This window comes from Bombus affinis, chromosome 7 (genome assembly GCF_024516045.1).
Source record: "Bombus affinis isolate iyBomAffi1 chromosome 7, iyBomAffi1.2, whole genome shotgun sequence".
Taxonomy (NCBI): domain Eukaryota; kingdom Metazoa; phylum Arthropoda; class Insecta; order Hymenoptera; family Apidae; genus Bombus; species Bombus affinis.
The window spans coordinates 6,146,507-6,166,376 of NC_066350.1; the positions used below are offsets into that span (position 1 = coordinate 6,146,507).

A 19,870-nucleotide genomic window follows, 5' to 3' on the forward strand; every position below is an offset into this window, starting at 1 on the left:
GTATCACACGGAATCGTTTTTCGGTGATTGGAGGTTGGAAAATGCGACACGGTTGTAACGACGAATCACAGCGAGGTATTTTCTACGCAGTAAGATGAAAGCGGTGGTGTGTACTAAACGTTTGAAGAACGTCGCGTGGGGGATGTGAAGTGTTTTTTTCACAACCTGTGACTAACTGGCCCGTTTTTTTTTCTCGTCACGTTTCGTTGGATACGTCGGGCGCTCAGCTGTGGTACGGGTATGTGACGGCTGAAGATGTTTTGATAGTAAAGATTCGTACGTGAAATTTTCAACCGAGACACGAAGTGTCATCTGTTCAAAGGCCGAAACGGGCTTTGTTAAGTGTATCGGCGGAAAAACAAGCAATTTATGATGGGGACAAGTTTCGGAATATCCCACGTCGAAGTTATCGCGATCGTTTAATCACGACGTTGGGATTAACGAACCGAACCACGTTGCCCGAGAAACGTAAAGCTAGAGCTGACGTTCCTTCAAAATGGGGAATTGTTTGAAACGAGCTGGAAGCGGCCACCAGGATAATACCACTTTGCTGAGTAACAATACTGATCCTCCTACGTTAACTAGCGGTTCTTTGCAAGAAGGCCTTGGACCTCCAGTACCTAACAATGTAATTTCATTTCTTCCTATATTTCGACCAACCGTGATTCCACTATCCAAATGGTGTTTATCGTCGCATTAATCGTAACTACTGTGTCTCTACTCCATCTCTTTGATTTCATTTGTGTATTTTTAACGATAAAAATATTTTTTGTAAAAATGCTATCAAGATATACGAACGATTATAATAATAATCTACTTTTGTCAAATAAGACGATATCCAGCTAAATTTTCGTTTTTTAAGAAGTTAATAAGATATATCAATGCTAAAAAAATTTGATTAGTATACTCTAATGAAACTTACTAATGCTTGATTCTGTAGGAGGCAGTTACCTTTTCCTATGCACCAGTTTTCACAAGAGAACTTCATCTTCAACAAATTGGCATCGGTGTTAATCTAGGACCAGGTAACGAAGAAGAACAACAAGTTAGAATAGCAAAGCGCATTGGACTTATCCAACACTTGCCTATGAGAGAATATGATGGAACTAAAAAAGGAGAATGCGTGATATGTATGATGGAGCTTCAAGTGGGAGAGGAAGTGCGTTATTTACCCTGTATGCACACTTATCATGCTGTGTGTATCGACGACTGGTTGCTACGTTCCTTGACTTGTCCATCGTGCATGGAACCAGTAGATGCAGCACTGATTAGTTCGTACCATCCAACCACTTAACACCATGAAGATGGGAAATGGAATAAATAGCTAATCGGTAATCAAACAATATTATTGCTGAACAGAAAAATTGAAAGAAGAACCATTAATTTTATTACCACGTATAATGGCTTCTAATTAGCAAAGGGACCTTTTCTTGTTAATGGTCGATCATATTTGCCATTGTATCCACCATACCTGCTCGTATGCTAAGTAATAATAATACTTGTATTATAAAAAGTTTCAAATGTCTTCTACATAGGTCATTCCCTCTTACAGGGTAATGTTCTACACATGGATCATTGATAAGAAGTAAAGTGTATTTACGATCAGAAAGCAATTGCCATAGTTGTTAATTTTCTGCTAAATCTAAAGAATAGCTTTTCTTTCATATGGCTGCAAAAGATACACTATCTAATGCTCGAATTTACGGAGCAACCGAAGATATGAGATCTTGTTAAAAATACTTTCAGTTGAAGGAAGAGTAGCATCTACTTGACTTTGGTGATTTGGTCGAGTAGTTATAGCCAATTGTATGCATTGTGAATATCATAAGTAATATTATGTATCACAAAAAATATCGCACTATGTATATTTTCAACCATATTTGCGATGGTTTCATGTTTCCAAATACTAAAAACCTATTTTCGGAATATATCTTGTGGCATATAAAGTTAATCTTATTGTTTCTAAATATAATGCCTCTTATTTCAATGTGACCTGGCCTTAGATTATGAATAATCTTTCTTCTGAAAATAGTACACATTGTAACCGAAGAAATTGTAAAGCAAAGGTATTGGTATTCCGTGTCTCTTATTTATATTCCAAATTACTTCACACAAGGAAACGGGCTGGTTGAATTTTATATTTATATTAGTATCTATCGAGTATCATTTATATGTCCTTTTTATATACGCATAGTTACACTGCATTCAAATTATTTAAAAGTTTAGATTTATTAACCCTAATGGCCTTATCGGCAAAATTTTTATACGACCGTAACGACCATTATACGTATTGTTACGTTGGTGCTTTCGTCATAAGCAGTAGCAACGCAATTATCAAAGTCTCATTCAATGCAGTAATTAAACACATCTTACTTGAATATTTTTCCGTTGCGTTTTCTTACTGATAGTAACAATAATCGTGTATCGCAGTAGGTATCTACGTATAAGAAACTCATTCTTTATTTTTATAAAAGTATTCATAAAGAATATACAATTTGGGAGATTTTGTTGAACAGCATTATAAAATTCAAAATACAATTTCGATTTTAAATGGAGGAACGTAGTTCGTATAACAGTTTAAACTCAATCTATTCCAGTTCGATATAATCGTAACTTAAACAAAAGGCTGCACGATTTAACTTAGATTTCTACGTGGACTTAAAGCCCATAAATAAAATTTTCATAAGAATAAAAAAACTGCAACAGTTATGATGGTTTTCCAACCCATAACGTTAATAGAAATTGGACGAATCGGTCGATTTCATACATAGAATATAAATGTATATATTCTTTTAAGAATACATATACGTACATATAGTATATATACATACGTTTCCTACTTGGACGAAAATATTTTAATGTTTTATGGAAGCTTCATGTGTAATGTTAATGATTTGTTTGGAAGAAAAGTAAGCGATGCTGTGAAATAGTGATTTACTGACAAGATATAAATATTCAGATAGAAATTGAATAATAATAATAATATAAATATTTAGTAACAGCTGACGATTTTTTCAACAATACCTATCCTTACTTTACATAGATATGCTATTTTGATAATAACTCAGAAATTCATTCTACTAGAATTTTCATATTAGTTAAAATGTAGTGAACAAAACACTAAAATAAATGAACCAAAGATTCAGAATATGTTTATGCTGAAAATAAATAAATTCTTACGTTTCATATATCTTACTATTAATTATTTAAATAGTTTCTAAAAATTTGCTTTGATGGCGCTAGAAGTGTTAAATACATTCTTTCATGAAATGAAAGAGCATAGACTGTCAACAATTTATTTTCATAACATTTGTGGTACCGTTCGCATACAGTAAGAGCTCCATTAATGAAAAACGTAAAAGTAAATTTTCATTCCTACTTCTTGATACATACTCTTAAATCTGCATCTGTATGTATATATGTACATATATACTGTCCGATGCTATTAAACATAGAATATGTTACTAGCTAGGAACTAAAATTCTAGTGATATAAAGGTTGGAACGTTGCAAAGAAGTAGATGGATACACGAAGGAGAAAGAGAGAGAATGGCATCGCGCAATCAGTGAGGGAGTCTCGCATCGGTCCGTGGGCGTCATCATGGTGTGTGGGTTGAAGCGTTTTTGAGAGACAAGTTTGTTTTTAATCGATAGGACGTAGGCATTTTTATTATTACGGTGATGGTTTTACCAGAAATGTCATTGTTATTCCGCAAACCGCTATGGAGAAAATCATTGACGCGCGATGTACAATTACGAAATAAATTTTAAGCGGAACGATACAACGGTGCATACGATGTCGAATTCGGAACAAGTTTTTCTTCAACATCGACTTGTGTGGAGATACAAATGGATGGTTGTTACATTGTCGGTGTTACTCATAATTCCATCGAACTTTACAAAAGCCGACAGGATATCATACGATAGTACCAAGGGTAATCAGTGTCCCGTTGAGTGTTCGTGCCTTGGGAATGTAGTGGACTGCAGTAGCTTACAATTGATCGGAGCACCCAGCGGGCTACCACCATGGACAGAGATCTTGTAAGTAAATAATCGCTCGTTATTCTATCAAGAAGAACGTGCATCATCATGACGCCACGCTGTCTTGTCTTTCACGGATTATTTCATTTGATTCGTTTCCGAAAATTCACCGAGATGCTATTATGTTCCACCTCTTCATCTTAACGCTGATTGTCATTTAGAAATCATATAAGTTTATTTTTCTTAATTTTATTCTGTTCCAATCGTTATAGCGTCACGTTATAACAATTATCGCCAAAATTTAAACGGGAAACTACATATATCCAGTGTAACATGATCTAACCAGATAAGATAGCATACTATGAATTTCTAACAAAAACGTTAATGTACACAATAAATAACATTGGCTTCATTAACTAAATGAAAATAAATACTTTTCATGACATCTTGTTAATTTGTTGTTTTTTCAAATATTTTCATTACTCTTATTGTATTTTTATATATCATATTCTTTATATTCTTATGAACTTATGCGTAACATAAATAAATCTAAAAATATAATATATAGTATAGTAATATATAGTATAGATATAGTATATGATTCCATTCTTTAATAAGATTCTGTTCAGAATAGTTCATTAAGTAAGGTAAGACAGGCTAGTAATAATAAGAAGTAACTAATTTTGTATTTAAGTAGTTATTTTAGTTTAATATTTGTTAAACAATTAATTTATATTGGAGTATTTCAATATTTATCAAAATAGTCTTTATTCTTCAAATCATAAGTAAATCAAAATAGTACAGACAAGACACATGTGTAATTGTATTCCAAACATAGGAAGATGTTACATTGAAAGCAGGTTTTTGTTCCCAAATATGCTGGCAAGGATTTTTAACTATATATGGCAGTATGTACTGACATAAATCGTTTGAGACTACATGGTGTTTAGAGTCAAGGAGATCAAGATCGAAGTGGAAAAATCCTTATCTTACATTGTCTTAAGACCACTTATATTATCTGCTACGTATAATTGTATTTATAGATATTACGCTTGACATTATGAAGAACAAAAGATAATACATACATACATATATATATATATATATATTAATTATAAAATATTTTCTATTAGAAGTAAAATAAAAAAAAGTGAAGGAAGAAATTAAAATCAAGATTATTGTTTTCCTTTGTAGAGAGTTAAAAGAGAACAACATAGCTAGCTTGGAGCCTGATGTATTATTACATTTAACTAAATTAAAGGAATTGTGAGTAACTTCTATAAGTACCTTTAATTTAAAATATTATTTCAATCACAAATATATTTTGAAACACGAATGTTTTATTAATTGCAATTAATATTTTGTTTGATAATTATTTTAGAGACCTTAGCGCCAACAAATTTGGAGACAATTTTACGATCATTCTACCAGAAGATACACATTTGCAAGGGCTTAAAATAAATAAAAATCAATTAACAGAGGTACCAGATATGTTTTTTGTTAAAAACATAACACACCTTGCCTTGTGAGTATATCAACTAGATACTATTGTATAGTGTATACATAAAATTAGTATTTTTAACATAGAAGAAAATAATATTCTGTTTTTGTAGGGCTCATAATTCTATCACTGATATAAATGGAACTGCATTACTTACTCTGCAGCTACTTCAAAATTTGGATATGAGTGGAAATAAAATAAGTGTTATTCGGAATGGGTCCTTTCTTGCTCCTAATTGCCTTACACATTTGTATGTATTGGTTACTATTCATTTGTGTAACTTATGATACGTTGTTGTTTCATAACGATAATCACGAAAACTTTCGTATTTTCTATTTTCTTACAGAAATTTGAACATGAATCAAATAAGGATAATTGAAAACGGAAGTTTAGATAATCTAACTTCGTTGGAAGAATTACGTTTGAATAAAAATCACTTGACGCAGCTGAAAGATCTCTTTACGAATTTGAAAAAATTGCGTATATTGTAAGAAATTTTTTCATATGATCTTTTATCGTTTATTATTACTTGTGTTTAGGATGATGATAAAAGTACGATATTCCTTTTGTAGAGAAATAAATAAAAACGAATTACAAACGATCCAAGGACTTAGTCTAACAGGTTTAAAAAATTTGAAAGAATTACGTTTGAAGAGAAACAAGATTGAAACGTTACATGATGGTGCATTCTGGCCACTCGAAAATTTGACGATCCTGCAACTTGACTTTAACATGTTAACCGTGGTGAGAAAAGGAGGCCTTTTCGGATTAGAGCATTTACAAAAGTTAACGTTGTCGCACAATCGAATAAGCACCATTGAAATACAAGCATGGGATAGATGCAAAGAAATTGTAGAGTTGTTAGTAATATTTTCATCCCGTAATACATATAATATACAATAAGACATTCTGGAATTTATAATGTTAATTAACACACAGTATATTCGATTATAATCGAGAATTTGATTGCAGGGATCTATCGCATAACGAAATGAAGAGCATTGAACGAGACACTTTTGAATTTTTGGAAAAATTAGAAAAGCTCAAACTGGATCACAATCAAATTACCTATATTTCGGATGGTGCATTTGCTTCAACTCCTAATTTGCAGATATTGTACGTATAGTATAGTATAACATAATACACTGTAATGATATAAAACCTTGTGAAACTTTCAATAACTATCCTTTATTAAAGGGAACTAAACTTCAATAAAATTTCGTACATGGTGGAAGATATCAACGGTGCCTTTGATCCACTTGGACAACTATGGAAACTAGGATTGGCGCACAATAGAATAAAGTCGGTAAACAAAAATGCATTTACCGGACTAAGTAGCGTAACTGAACTAGATTTAAGCGGAAACAATGTAACGAGTATTCAGGAAAATGCATTCGTTTCAATGACTAGCCTAACGAAACTGAGAATGAATACAAGTAAGTACGAATGTGAAACGTGTTCTTTTATGATACGATTTAAATCGAAACGAGGTACTCTAAGTATTCGCACGCAATTATCATGTTTTCTTTACATGCACAGGAGCTTTAGTTTGTGACTGTGGGCTGCAATGGTTAAGTATGTGGTTACGTGAGCACAGTTACAGTGACGCGGAAGTTTATTGCGGGTTTCCACATTGGCTACAAGGAATGTCGTTGACTCAGCTTCATCATAAGAATTTTACATGCGGTTGGTATATTAGAATTCATACGTAACTTTACCATAAACTAGTAACTATTAACGAGATTTTGTGTGATATTTAGATGAATATCCAAAGCCAAGGATTATTGAAGAACCTAAAAGTCAAATGGGCATTAAAGGAGATAACGTGACGCTAGTTTGCCGAGCAACGAGTACTGCCAGTGCGCCACTACATTTTACCTGGAAGCATGATAACGTTGAAATGGATGATGTTAATCTGCAAATAAACACCGATTCTGTGGAAAACGGTGTAACACAGGCATCTTCCATTTTACATTTTACTAATGTTACACACGCGAATGCTGGGAAATATCAGTGTATGGTAACTAACACATACGGAACGACATATTCCACAAAAGCAAAAATAAGCATTTTAAGTAAGTTTTCATTTTAAATAAGTTAAGTAAGTTCCTAATATGAAACTGTCAAATGTAAGTATAAAATGTCATCCTCGTTGTAGTTTATCCATCTTTTTCGAAAATTCCGCACGATATACGTGTAATCGCTGGAAGCACTGCTCGACTGGAGTGTTCCGCGGATGGGCATCCATCGCCGCAAATAGCGTGGCAAAAAGATGGTGGTAACGACTTTCCAGCGGCAAGAGAGAGAAGAATGCACATGATGCCTACTGACGATGTACTATTCATCGTCGACGTGAAAACGGCGGATAGTGGCATTTACTCGTGCACTGCGCAAAATCTTGCTGGTTTAATCGTCGCGAATGCTACTCTTACGATATTGGGTAAGTGGCATGTGCTTTTACACAATACAGTTACAATTACTTAATGTAGGCGAAATTATGATATCTAATTTTTTCTTCCGAAAGAAACGCCATCATTCGTAAAACCAATGGAAAACAAAGAAGTAACAATGGGTAGTTCGATCGTATTAGAGTGCATGGCAAGCGGTATGCCCAGACCAAAGTTATCATGGCGTAAGAATGGAAATCCTCTGCAGGCGACCGAGCGACATTTCTTTACAGCTGAAGACCAACTACTGATAATCGTCGACACTAAAATTAGCGACGCTGGTAGTTATGAATGTGAAATGAGCAATTCGTTGGGTAGTGTCGTTGGTGCATCTATCCTTACAGTGAAACCAGGTAAGAGATCTTCAGTGAATTACATCTTTCTTTCAAATTTGGAATAAAATCTAATAAAAAAATATTTTACGTGTCGCAGCTCCGGCATCAACTCCTAATCCGTCGGTAAACGAGGATGATATACTAGGTTTGATAATAATCACCGTTGTATGTTGCGCTGTTGGTACATCGGTAGTATGGGTGGTTATAATCTATCAAACTAGAAGACAGTTGAATGCTGTTGCTCAGACTAGAAATTCACAACCGTCGTCAGCTATAGCAGCTACGGTAGCGGACACGCAAACACATATATATCTGGAAACGAGTTCTCAGCATAGTAAAGACAGCGGTACAGGAGACAGTACCAACCCTAGTAACGATCAGTTACAATTATGTTTACCCGGTACGCACAAATATTTTTGTCACTCGTTCCGTTTCACCTTTCATTTTATTCTCGTCTTCTGTTCCTTTTTATCTTGAAATTTGACTATTTCTATTTGTAGAAGAGATCGTTACATGTTCAGTGAACAATGAGGAAGAAACAAGTGCAGTGGTGAATGTAGGAGCACCTTTGTTACGATACACGAATCATGAACGACAGGTCCTGGAGAACAAAGACTGCGCCGTTTAAAAAACAGAAATTTCAAATATGTTTTCATCGTGATCGGTTCGTCGCAGTCCGTGCATAAACGTTCTTCTTTACCATGTGCAAAAGAACGATTGAAAAATCGCAAGCGATCGAACGTTGTTTCAACTGTTTGACAACAAACTATTTGCTACAGCAAATGTGCAATTTGTCAATCCTCGTGTGTCATGAACATTAATGTCGTGGTGTACGATAGGGGTATAAGAGACAAGGATCCCGATCATTGTCGTATTTATTATAAAAACGTTTGTCAAAAGAACGATACGTAAACTAGAAAGTACTAATGACGTAAAATTTGTAAATATTTAAGAGTAAGGACTCATCGTAATTAGTGTGTAACTGAGTGCCGTCAAGAGAAGGGTAAAATAATAAGAGTATGTTGACACTGGGAATTACCGTAACCCGCAAAAGCCACTTATATCATAAACCAGTCTTTTGTGATAGATATTTATTTTTAGGATTACTTAATTACTATTAGATAATGTTTGTATTTATAGTGCCCCATGACGTCAGTTTGTCTTAAACGAAAAAGAAGAAAAAGAAAAAAAAACAGATGAGATGAGAAAGAGAAACGTACATACGTACACAAGTCCACGCACACGTATTTTACATATACAACAAACGCGTTAATTGTGTATACATATATACGTACGAGCGAACGGGTATGCGTGTACAATTGTTACGCACCAAAGTGCTGATATGTAGACACTTCATGATTTGTCTTCCTCTTTATTTTTTATTCATAGCTAATGGTTACGTCGCACCTAGATAAACACTTTGATACAATTTAATCCGATAACGATTGCTCATCACCGATAGATATCAATACCAGTTTTCTAGTATCTGCCTGTGTATTATCATCGCTTAAAGTCAACGATTTTCCTTTAGTATTTAATTTACTAAAATTTATAGCGTCTAAACATGCAAAGAATATTATATTTATTATAGTAATTTCATGAAAGTTCGCAAACGTTGTCACGATTGCGTTTTATCGTCGTTTTGATCGAGGAGAAATTAACAGGAGAAAACACTTTCTTCCTTAGTTTTTCTTCTATCAATAATTTGTTTCTTGTGTATTCGTGCGTTTTAATAGAAAATCTAAACGTAAGATAAGTAGAATTGTAATTAGTTGAGCGATCAAGCGACAAGACGACGGTAGCTGTGTAGAAAAACTCCAGTGGATATTATAGTTTTTGTGAATTTGAAGTTCATTTGTGATATTACCGTGCTGCGCACATGCAATTTAAAATGACCGTGAACATACATGGTATAAGATATCAAACAGGAAAACGCAAATCTTTGGTAAAAGCCGATGCTTGCAAAAATTATGATTGTGATACTTCATCGTTTCGCTATCATGTCGCGGTTAAAAATACATCCTTCATAATCATCTATATTTTTTTAAATCATATAATTCAGGAAAACGAAAGAGAAAAAGAAGGTTAAGCGAATATTGTCATTCTTGGTTGACGCGATACAACGCATTATATCGCGTAGTAACGTATCACGAGCGATAGATGGTTGTTCGGTCTACGATCAAGTTCGTTTATTAGTTCCTTTCCCTTTTCGTCATCAATGACTTGCAGCATGCGTCGTTTTTCATTCTACGGAAGATTTTTATGAAATATACAGTTATTTTGTTCTGCGAAAGAGAAGAGAATGAAAATTCAATGTATCGTCGCCGGTGGATTCAGGGATGAGTCGCGAACGATTGCGAATTAAGATTGCGTCCAGCAGGCCAGCAGATCCAGTGGGATCGTGCAAACTTACCACTGACAAGTATTAAACCGTATTTTGCCAATAAACAAGAGAATCTGTCGCGAAAACGTTGATTGACTTGTGCCTGTGTGTGATACACCGAATAAGGTGTCCTCGTTTAATTCAGTATTTTTCCTTGTTGTTACGTGGTATATTATAAACAAATACAAGTAATCTATCAGAATAATGTTATATAGTCAGTCAGCAAACAAACTCCCTCATCTTTCCTCTCTATTAACATTTCGTTTCTTTTCTTTTCTCTTGAGCTTTATTTACCAAACGAGCATACTTTGTTAAAATATACAATTGCTGATACATGTACATGTACATTCATAGGAGAAAGAAAGAAAAAAGCAGACGGATTCGGCAATCTTCTTAGAAACATTGAAACGATACGCCAGCGTATCATAACCATATGCTTTTTTTTCCTTTCTTTCTTTTCTTTCTTCCTTTCTTTCTATATTCTTTTTTCCTTTTTCTTTTCTGCTATCAATGAACATATCTGTGCGGGTGTACATATTTTGCGCGGTTGCAGCCATTTCGAATATTCCTGTTTACACTACATCGGTGATCATGAAAACACGCATCACACACATATACAAGTATTCCCACGAGATATTAGTTCTCTAAGGGTTAAAAAATACTAGATTCGCATTCAGATGAATTCAGAATTGATTTTTTATCATCAATCTGATGGCGTTGATGTCAGTCATGAACGATCGATAGGAACGAAACCCCTTCGATGATTTTGTTACGCATTCGCGATTAGAATCGTTCGAAGAAAATAAAAGGACGCGATGTCCGATTCGTTTAAAAATTAAGATCTTAAGAGAAAACATGATAAGTACTTTTTTCTTAATTTTTCGATATTAATATCGTATTAAAACCGGAAAGGAATATTTTAATATAAAATAATTAGAACTGGAAAGAATCTGACAGATATGGATAGCCAGAAGTATGATTGTTAAGATAAAGAAAATTTTAATATGTTCAATACTTTAATGACTTCAAGCAGTGTTTTCCAAACTATGAATAAAATGGAAAAATATATGTTTAGAATAAATATTAAATAAAAGAACAATTTTGATAACGCAAGATTAATTAATAGCGTTAGTGAATTTTAAAACTACAGCATGATAGAAAAGAGATGGAAATTACGTCTTATCGTGTTTTTCCTCTATACATAGTTTTCAAACGCGAACGAAAGAAACAAGAAGTTTGAGGCGGGGAAAAGAGAATTAAGATGTAAGAAACATAATACATATATAACGGCACGTGGGTAGTTACTTATTTCCAAGTATCACAATGATCAAAGTATCGTACATATACACAGCGTGTATCAAAATTGTCGTTCGATTCGTTGTCGCAAGAACTGATCGTTGTTGATACCCAGGTTGCGAATATTTATGCATTTATGGAAAATAAAAGAGAAAAATATATAAAATATTCAGAGTAAAGCACAATTTATAGCATTTAATAATTGAAAGAAATCTATATTTATGTTTCAGTTTGATAAATATTTGTGTAAACATTCGCAATCTGTTGATAACGTTCATTTCATGCGATGGTAAAGTAGAATCGTGCTTTTCTGCGACGCGATTAAACAATAAAAGAAAACGCGTAGGTTATGACGCTTTAAAGGACGAACAATATATAAATAAATAAGAAGAAAATAGTTTAGTTAAGTAAAATACATCGTGTGGTTCCTTTTAAATTGGGAACAGTAACATCTTTGATGGTAAAAAGCCACGATATCTCTTGCGAAAGATCTCTTGAAGTTTGTTGTCGTTAATGGAAGGAATTTACTAACAAATTAGACTGTTCGGGAAATTCGTAATGTGAGTTAAGAAAGATCTAAATTAAAAATTTGTCGTCTTTTTCATCACTAAACTTCGCATAGCTTTTACAGGCTTCTAAAGTATTTTTTATTTCATGTTTGACTTTCGACTAAATTTTGTAAAGATCACAATAAATAATAACGAGGCCGATAGAGACAAACATTCTAAATACGATTCAAAATTTGAATGTGTAACGTTTAACATTGTCCCACTGAAAAAGAGAAATATATTTTATTAATAAATTTTGGATACTTCTTCCTAATTTTCTTTAATATCCAACCAAGAGCAGTATAGTTGTTTAAACATTTCATTATTTGATAGATAGAATTTGTAATAAAAATGCTACGAACTTTTCGAACAATCCAATAAAAGGCGTTGAAAATTGTGATATTCGCAGGAAAAGGAATCGTTCGATTCTTGCCGGTTCCGTTTTATCTGCAAATCGCAAATATAGTTTCTTAATATCCTGCTTGTTAAACATGATGCGCATCCTGACTCGGCGCATCCTGAACGAACCAGGTGATTCGTCTATGTCGTTAAACGGTAACGCGAAAATAACAGATTTATTTCACCGCAAAATATGTACAGGTTTCGAGCGAATTTTCGTCGGTAAGACGGCGCGCGATGGTTTCAGAATAGGCATGCGCGTGCGCGAAACAGTCGCAGCTAACGATCGAGTCCATCCGACCGCGTCGTCATCCTTTGTGATGCGGTAAATTTCCTCATAGGATCAACCGCGATCATTCTTCGTCGGCTCTCGACCGATTTTTCGTTCACTCGCAAACACAAAATTCTCTATCTATCTACCTAACTATCTATCTATCTATATATATATATCTGTATATATATAATATTCGCGTCGCTCACAATAAAACTAACAGTGTCAAAAATCATTAAGACGCGGTGCTCGTTGGTCGATGCTCGTCGGCCGGCGATCGATCGCGATTAGCGGAAGATGCAGATATCGCGGTAACGTTCTTCAGTCTCGAACCAGTCGATTTTCGATTCGTCGGTTGACGCGCTTCGACGACGGTTCGTCAATAACTCGTTCCGTGGCCGTGCAAAATTTTGTTCGTTCGAGCTTTTTGATACGTAAATCTGTCTATAAACAACGATTATAGTAGAAGTAACAGTTCAAATTGTCTTATGCGTTTGGCCAATTACGTTCCGCGTATCGACGTTCCAAATCGTCGAACAACGAAAACACGTATTACTATTTACAAGAAAAGTTGAGCGAGCATAGAGTTCGGATTAGAAACGACGTCTCTTGTTTCGATTCGGTCGTCACAAACGAACGAGGATAGCTCGATGCATCTTTTACAATTAGACGGATACAAAGCACGAAGACCGGTTCTTGCGAAATCTCGTCGTCGGTAATTGATCGTTCATCTCGTCACCGTTTCCGGATAGCAATGCGCACCTTGCGGCAACTTTGCGCGACTCGTTTATACAAGTCGATAATAACGTTCAAGCGAATTATCCCGGATGGTAAATAGCAATAAGAACACGACTTTCACTAAACGTACAAGCTGCTCTTTATACAAAAATATCCTCAAAGATACGACATTTTTATCTACAGAATCGATTATCTAAACTCACCTATAAACAATGAACGTGGAAGTACGTGCCACAAAGCTTGGTCGCAAAGTTGCACATTCTTCATCCGAGCTTCAACGCACGCACGTTGTTGCTCGTTCCGATCCTTGCACAGCTCTTCACACCATCATTCGTGTTCAATTTTGCGAGTTTCGCTCGTCGCCAGTGTGTTTCGAAATTATAAGGTAATTCGAGAAGGATAAGCGCGTGCTTGCAATGAAGATAACTGTCGTGTAATTAGGCCGAGCGCGTAGTGGAAGGGAAGGGTTAAAGTGGGGGAGCCCACGACGCGAGCGGACACCCGTCGAAGTCGCGGCGAAGCTTGGCGAGCGAAACGCACGGTTTCCAGCGGTTTTTAGTGCCGTGCTGTGTCGCGTTCCAAATCGTTCCGCACTGCCGTCTCTTCTCGAACGTTTTCCTTCGGAGAAGTCGATTTTTCGCGCTTTAGTCTATCAGCGACAGAGTTGTCCTACAAAGAGTCGTTAACGTGTCACCGTGCTACCGTATCACCTTCCCCGCGAATGTAGCGCGCGCGATCCACTTACCGAATTGAAAACCGAGAAAGAGAAAAAGAACTTGAGACGGACGTGATCACGCACGACCAACGTGCGAACTTTTGTTACGAATATACGACCGTAAAAACGTTCGAGTCGGAAGATTCACCGCGATGGATGCGTGCGCGAATCAACGGCGATGATGTTCGCGTAGTCGAATCGTGCCAGGACGATCTGAAACCGCACACGAATTGTTACCAAGCTTTCTAGCCTTTGGCGAGAAAATCGAAAGCGACGATCTTCGTTGGTTGGTTCACGGTCGATCTTGATCGCGATCAGTCAGTAATCGACGGTTTCTGGTTTCTAGTTGGTGTCCTTTTTGCGTCTGCGCTCCTTTTATCCTATCCCCGGTCTTCTTGTGCTCTCGTTGCGCTTTAAGAGTCTCTTTAAACGAATCGGCTTTCTAAAAGAGCAACGGTCGTCAATCATTGTTCATGTCCTTCAATTCAGTGTAGGCGATCCTCTTTCGATAAACGTTTCCGGTCGGTGAGATCACTTTTCTCTTGTTTGGCATCGTCGATGGTCCAGGAACATAGTAGTGTCGCCTTTTGTAAACCACCATTCTGTAAATGTAGCAAACGATTCGATTAGTCGATTGTCAATCGCGATTCCTAATTCCTATTCCATCGATTTGTATCGTTATGCGAGGTATTTAAGAATCGTCCACCATTTGCTATCGACTTTCACGAGGGAATAGCGTAATATCGTTCTGTAATATTTCAGGAAGAAACGAAGCGCAATTGGCGATGTACGCTTTAAAGAGGATACACCATCTTGAAGATCGATTCTGTGAGAACTGGTGTCAAGTGCTTCGATGATGCGTTCCCGTCACGTCCGTATGAACACGTGTACGTACAGTGATGAGAAAAGTATTTGACTCGCAGAAGTATTTAAACGTTTATCGTAGAAAGTTTTTCTAAATATATTACGCATATACCTACAACATACGAAACTTTTCGAAATTTTATAACGAATCACAAGTATCGTAATCACGGTGATAGAATTTGAAAGCAGTCTAAAAATCTACATAGGAGTTACAAGATATTTGCTGTAGGCATATAGTTTGTAAAAATGTAATATAATTTAAATACATTAAAAATGATAATAATAATATAGTAGATACGTAGCTGTTTAAATAATAGCTTTAGCGAAACTGTTAGTTTCAAACTTTATCGATGATCTCGTGTCATGCAAAATCTTTTCCATAACATACATAACATATTCCAACAGTTTCTACGAGTGTTCGAATACTTTCATGAGTCATCGTATGTGAGTGTATGTATGTTAATGTTAGGTCCATGGGATTCACACGACTCTACGCGACCAACGCTTGAAACGTATCCTTGTTCTATCGATAAACGATCGAACGACTAATAAACTTTCGTTCGACGTTCTCAGATCGAACAAATTGTTTTTGTTATCCGTTTGCTAATAAAATACAACGATAAATTATGTAGATCGTGTAGAATCGAAGTGTCGCGACGAGAAAATGTTGTTTCGCGTTGGTTTACCGATCGCGGTTACGTCGGCGCGATATAGCGAACGTGTGTTACGTGTCGCGACTTCCGGTGTTCCGTGCGTCGCCATGAAATTGGCGTAACCGTCAGACAGTCAATGTCGATTGTCTCGACAATACGATCGAGTTCTAACATTGTCATTCCACGTTCTCGAAATGAGTCCATTTTATGTGTTTAACGATAACAAAGACAAACAGAGAAAAGAGATAAAAGAGAAATGTTATGCGAGAAATCGTCACGTTCACTTTTATGCGTTGTTTTTCAGCACGATCAACCGGGACAGTGGCGCGAATAAATAGCTGTAGTTGCAAAAATGCGAGTTTATTTAAATGGATATGCGAAACGGATTTGGATTTGTCAAAAGGGATAAATTTTGAGGATCGGAGAGACGATAGACTGCGTCCTCGCTGAAGCAACACCGAGCAGCTTTTTTGTTGCCTGTCGTTGCTGCATGTTCCGAACGGAACTCAACAAATATCGAATCGTAAAATTAATCACTTGGAGTTCTCTTTTTTTAATTTCAAAGCGAAAATTGTTTTCAATAAGTTGTTTGCACCCAAATGCTTTGTAAAACAGTTGACAAACTGTACACGCTGAAGGAACGTTTGTTTCTGTTGCAACGCGTTGCTGCGTGTTTCTTACTTTTAGCCTCGGTCTTCGGCATTACGGAAACAGGCAAGAAGCACCAAGCTTCGTCATCAACGACAGAAACGCGAAGGAACATAAAAAAGAACACCGAGCAACGACCCGTAACTTTTTCATGCGGTATGCAACTTGAGTAAGAAGATCCTCGTTGTTCAATCGCTTCAATGAGGACGAAACTTTAGAGGAACAGGTTAGGTAAATTTTCTGATTAATATATACTCTTTATTTAAAAATCAGCACACACGCAGGTAAACCTAGGTAAGAGGAAGCATGCCGATATCGTTGACCGGAAACAATCGAAGACGGTCTCCGTTTACCTTTTTCATACGAGCGACGTTTCTTTTACTCTGTCTCGTTTGTCGTTCCTACTTTGTTTCGTCGTCCTGCAACCATCCCATCCTGCTTTACGGATCGATCAACGACCCGTTAGGACGCGTGGAACGAGCGTATTTACTAATAAACTTTATTTATTCGAACGATTCAACTACTATCACGAAATAGTTGGTCTAATTGTAAGCGTCGAGCGTTACCAGCGAACGCTATACTCTGTTACGTTAACTCGATACCCTTTAAATAAATATATTGAAAACTAAGACGACAAATCCTGACGTATTGCTAATGCAACGTGTCGATACTTAAAAGCGAACTTACACGCTATATTACCCGATACTTGGAGATCCCGTAAATCTAATAGTAGCGATTATTCCAATAAAGAATCATCATTGCTAGCCACGAAACGTAGAAAAATAAATACTTCTCGAGGAATAGCATGGTTCGGAGATGGGTTGTTGATAAGGCCTCTTTGGTACACGCACGATGTAGCACGGTGGTCGGATTGACTAGACAAGATCTACTACAAGGCGCTACTATTCTCGCTCTCGATCCTTTCACCATAGTATATGCAACAGGTGTTTTTCAACATTTGTCTACAACATTTAGACGCGGCGCGCCTAATTCAAAAATTCTTCCCAGAATACTCCGCGTGCTTTGTCGGTGTTATACATACTTTACGTAAGCTTTCGTAGCTATACGTGCTTTATATAAGCTCCTCCTCCCACCCTTTCCTACAAGATTTCCTTACACCGTTGTTATTCAAATTCATGCGCGTGGTTCGCTTTTCAGCTGGATACCTTGGTGGCGACGCAAAGCTATACAACTCAATTAATACTGAAAGTTATGGCGAAATCCCTCGTTCGGCTATTCCTCTACGCGAATTAACGTACACGTTAATGCGCACGTGGTCTGATCCGCGAGCCAACCGAGCTGAACCGAAAGATCGTTATCGTAGAAGCGCGTCCTCGACCAGCGAAGAGGCGTTTCGAAAATCACAGAATATTGCACGCGACACGACGCGGAGACACGGGATGGAATAGAGAAATATGTTGTAGCTTGTCACGATACCGCGCTCCAAAGGAATATCATCGATAATCTCGAGCGACGTTCGTTTAAGATAATTGCTAAAATTAGCGGCAACAGGGAAACGTTACGTCTTTGGATAAACCGTTTATAACCGTAACAATAGCCAAGATAAGTCTCGGCTTTTCCCTTGAACGTCGAGCTGTTAACGCAAAGGGAAAAAACGATCGATAGCAAACAGGGATAATTGTTGGATCTATGCGTTTACGATCGATTAATACTACTACATAATAACGATAAAAGACGCCTTGATTTCGCAAAGATTCCCCTACAGATCGACAGATAGACGGATAGATGCGAGAGACCGCGCACGTAAGGATATCTGAAACATAAAGCAAAGAGAAGAGACGAGTGACGTATTATTCAGCGATAGAAAGGCCATAGCTAATTCCACACGTGTACCGTGATACGTGTACGAGATACGTGTCTAGGAGAAAAATACCCACGTGATACAATATTTAATTGTAATAGAATGGCTGGGTGTCGATTATTCGTTTCTTGGGAAACTAGAGAGAGAAAGAGATATCGATGCGAATGGAATAATTTGTTACGATTTCTAGGTATCATGAAATTTCTGTTTCGCCGATGTAAACGTACGTAAGCACTTTTGAATCTGATTAATTTTCCACCTTTTTTATTCTTTCCAACGGTGATAAGTACCATCGACACACGTATCCCCGTACGGAATTAAGCTAAGGCTGCAGCTAAAAGACGAGAGGGGAACGAGACTCACCTCACCCGATGAATCCCGCGGCCAACGATATTACGAGGGCGAGAATACCGGTCATCACTTGACCGGCGGTCGAAACGACGACCGCTGGAGGGGCCAAGCTCTGCACTATTACGAAACGATCTTCTGCTGTCAGTCTATCTCCGTACTTGTTCAGCAAGTCCATGATGATCCCGTTGCTCCAACCGAAACCTAGTTGCACCTCGTACTCACCGCCACCTCCGTGACCGCCTGATACCGTGGCGTCATACTGTGAAACGAACATGTCACAGACGGTCTATTCGTTTACAGTTACATAAGTTTACCTAGATCCCATGGAATTTTGCGTTACCTTCTCGAACATGCTGTGCGTCTCGTTGAACGCCTTCCAGTTGCTGCGAACCCATCGTTGGCTGATCTCGTAGGCGAGCCTCTGCGCCCACGGGTCTCCGGTGTTATTCAACGACATGATGACAAAGTATTGCAAGGGCGGCCAGGCATTCGGGTAATCCCATTGTTCACCAGAGTGTTCGAGGGTGGTCGGTATACCGCCCAAATTTAACATTATTTGATTTTTCTCTAGATACTTGAGCACCTTCGCTATGTATTCCTCTCTCTTTGCGATGTCGTAACAATCGGTCCAAAGCGGTAGAACGTTCGTCGGATAAAAATAATCTCTTTTGATGTCGTTCAGTAAGTCGTAGTCGAGCCAAGCACCGACTTCGTCGTGCCACAGTACGGCCGTGACCGCTCTTTTCCAGTCCTCCGCTCTTTTCCGGTAATACGCGGCCTTGGTCTCGTTGCCCATCCTTTGATTGTACTGTTCTAGCAGCTGCGCGTTTCGATATATTATCGAATTCAAGTCCACGGGGACAATGTATCTCGTTTTCAAGTTCGTCAGGTTACCTAAACAAGAAGTTCGTAGAGTGGC

The 19,870-nt window shown here is 37.1% G+C and overlaps 3 protein-coding genes across 15 annotated transcripts in view; 2 read left to right on the top strand and 1 right to left on the bottom strand.

Annotated features, from left to right (window-relative positions):
* Positions 1–134: 134 nt before the first annotated feature.
* Positions 135–2,999, top strand: LOC126918779 (RING finger protein 11). Its single transcript, XM_050727173.1, has 3 exons — positions 135–628; positions 941–1,331; positions 1,553–2,999. Exons 1-2 carry the CDS (start codon positions 497–499, stop codon positions 1,292–1,294), a joined length of 486 nt encoding a protein of 161 aa, XP_050583130.1. The 5' UTR covers positions 135–496; the 3' UTR covers positions 1,295–1,331; positions 1,553–2,999.
* A 473-nt stretch (positions 3,000–3,472) lies between these two features.
* Positions 3,473–11,199, top strand: LOC126918734 (leucine-rich repeats and immunoglobulin-like domains protein 3). The gene is made up of 14 exons (XM_050727049.1): positions 3,473–4,040; positions 5,175–5,246; positions 5,362–5,505; positions 5,594–5,731; positions 5,828–5,968; positions 6,054–6,341; positions 6,454–6,597; positions 6,679–6,917; positions 7,021–7,167; positions 7,242–7,556; positions 7,640–7,921; positions 8,006–8,281; positions 8,361–8,663; positions 8,764–11,199. Exons 1-14 carry the CDS (start codon positions 3,745–3,747, stop codon positions 8,889–8,891), a joined length of 2,913 nt encoding a protein of 970 aa, XP_050583006.1. The 5' UTR covers positions 3,473–3,744; the 3' UTR covers positions 8,892–11,199.
* A 731-nt stretch (positions 11,200–11,930) lies between these two features.
* LOC126918735 (trehalase-like) overlaps positions 11,931–19,870 on the bottom strand; it is a 44,758-nt gene continuing 36,818 nt past the window's right edge. For 10 of the 13 annotated variants that reach the window (XM_050727058.1, XM_050727068.1, XM_050727055.1 and 7 more), the window contains 3 exons: positions 19,292–19,845; positions 18,969–19,210; positions 14,014–15,215 (listed from right to left, as the gene is read on the bottom strand). In XM_050727058.1, the coding sequence (XP_050583015.1) occupies positions 15,074–15,215; positions 18,969–19,210; positions 19,292–19,845 (938 nt within the window). In that variant the 3' untranslated portion in view covers positions 14,014–15,073. Of the gene's footprint in view, positions 12,938–14,013; positions 15,216–17,014; positions 18,553–18,963; positions 19,211–19,291; positions 19,846–19,870 lie in introns of those variants that run through there. The other 3 variants (XM_050727057.1, XM_050727056.1, XM_050727063.1) reach the window with 3 other exon arrangements.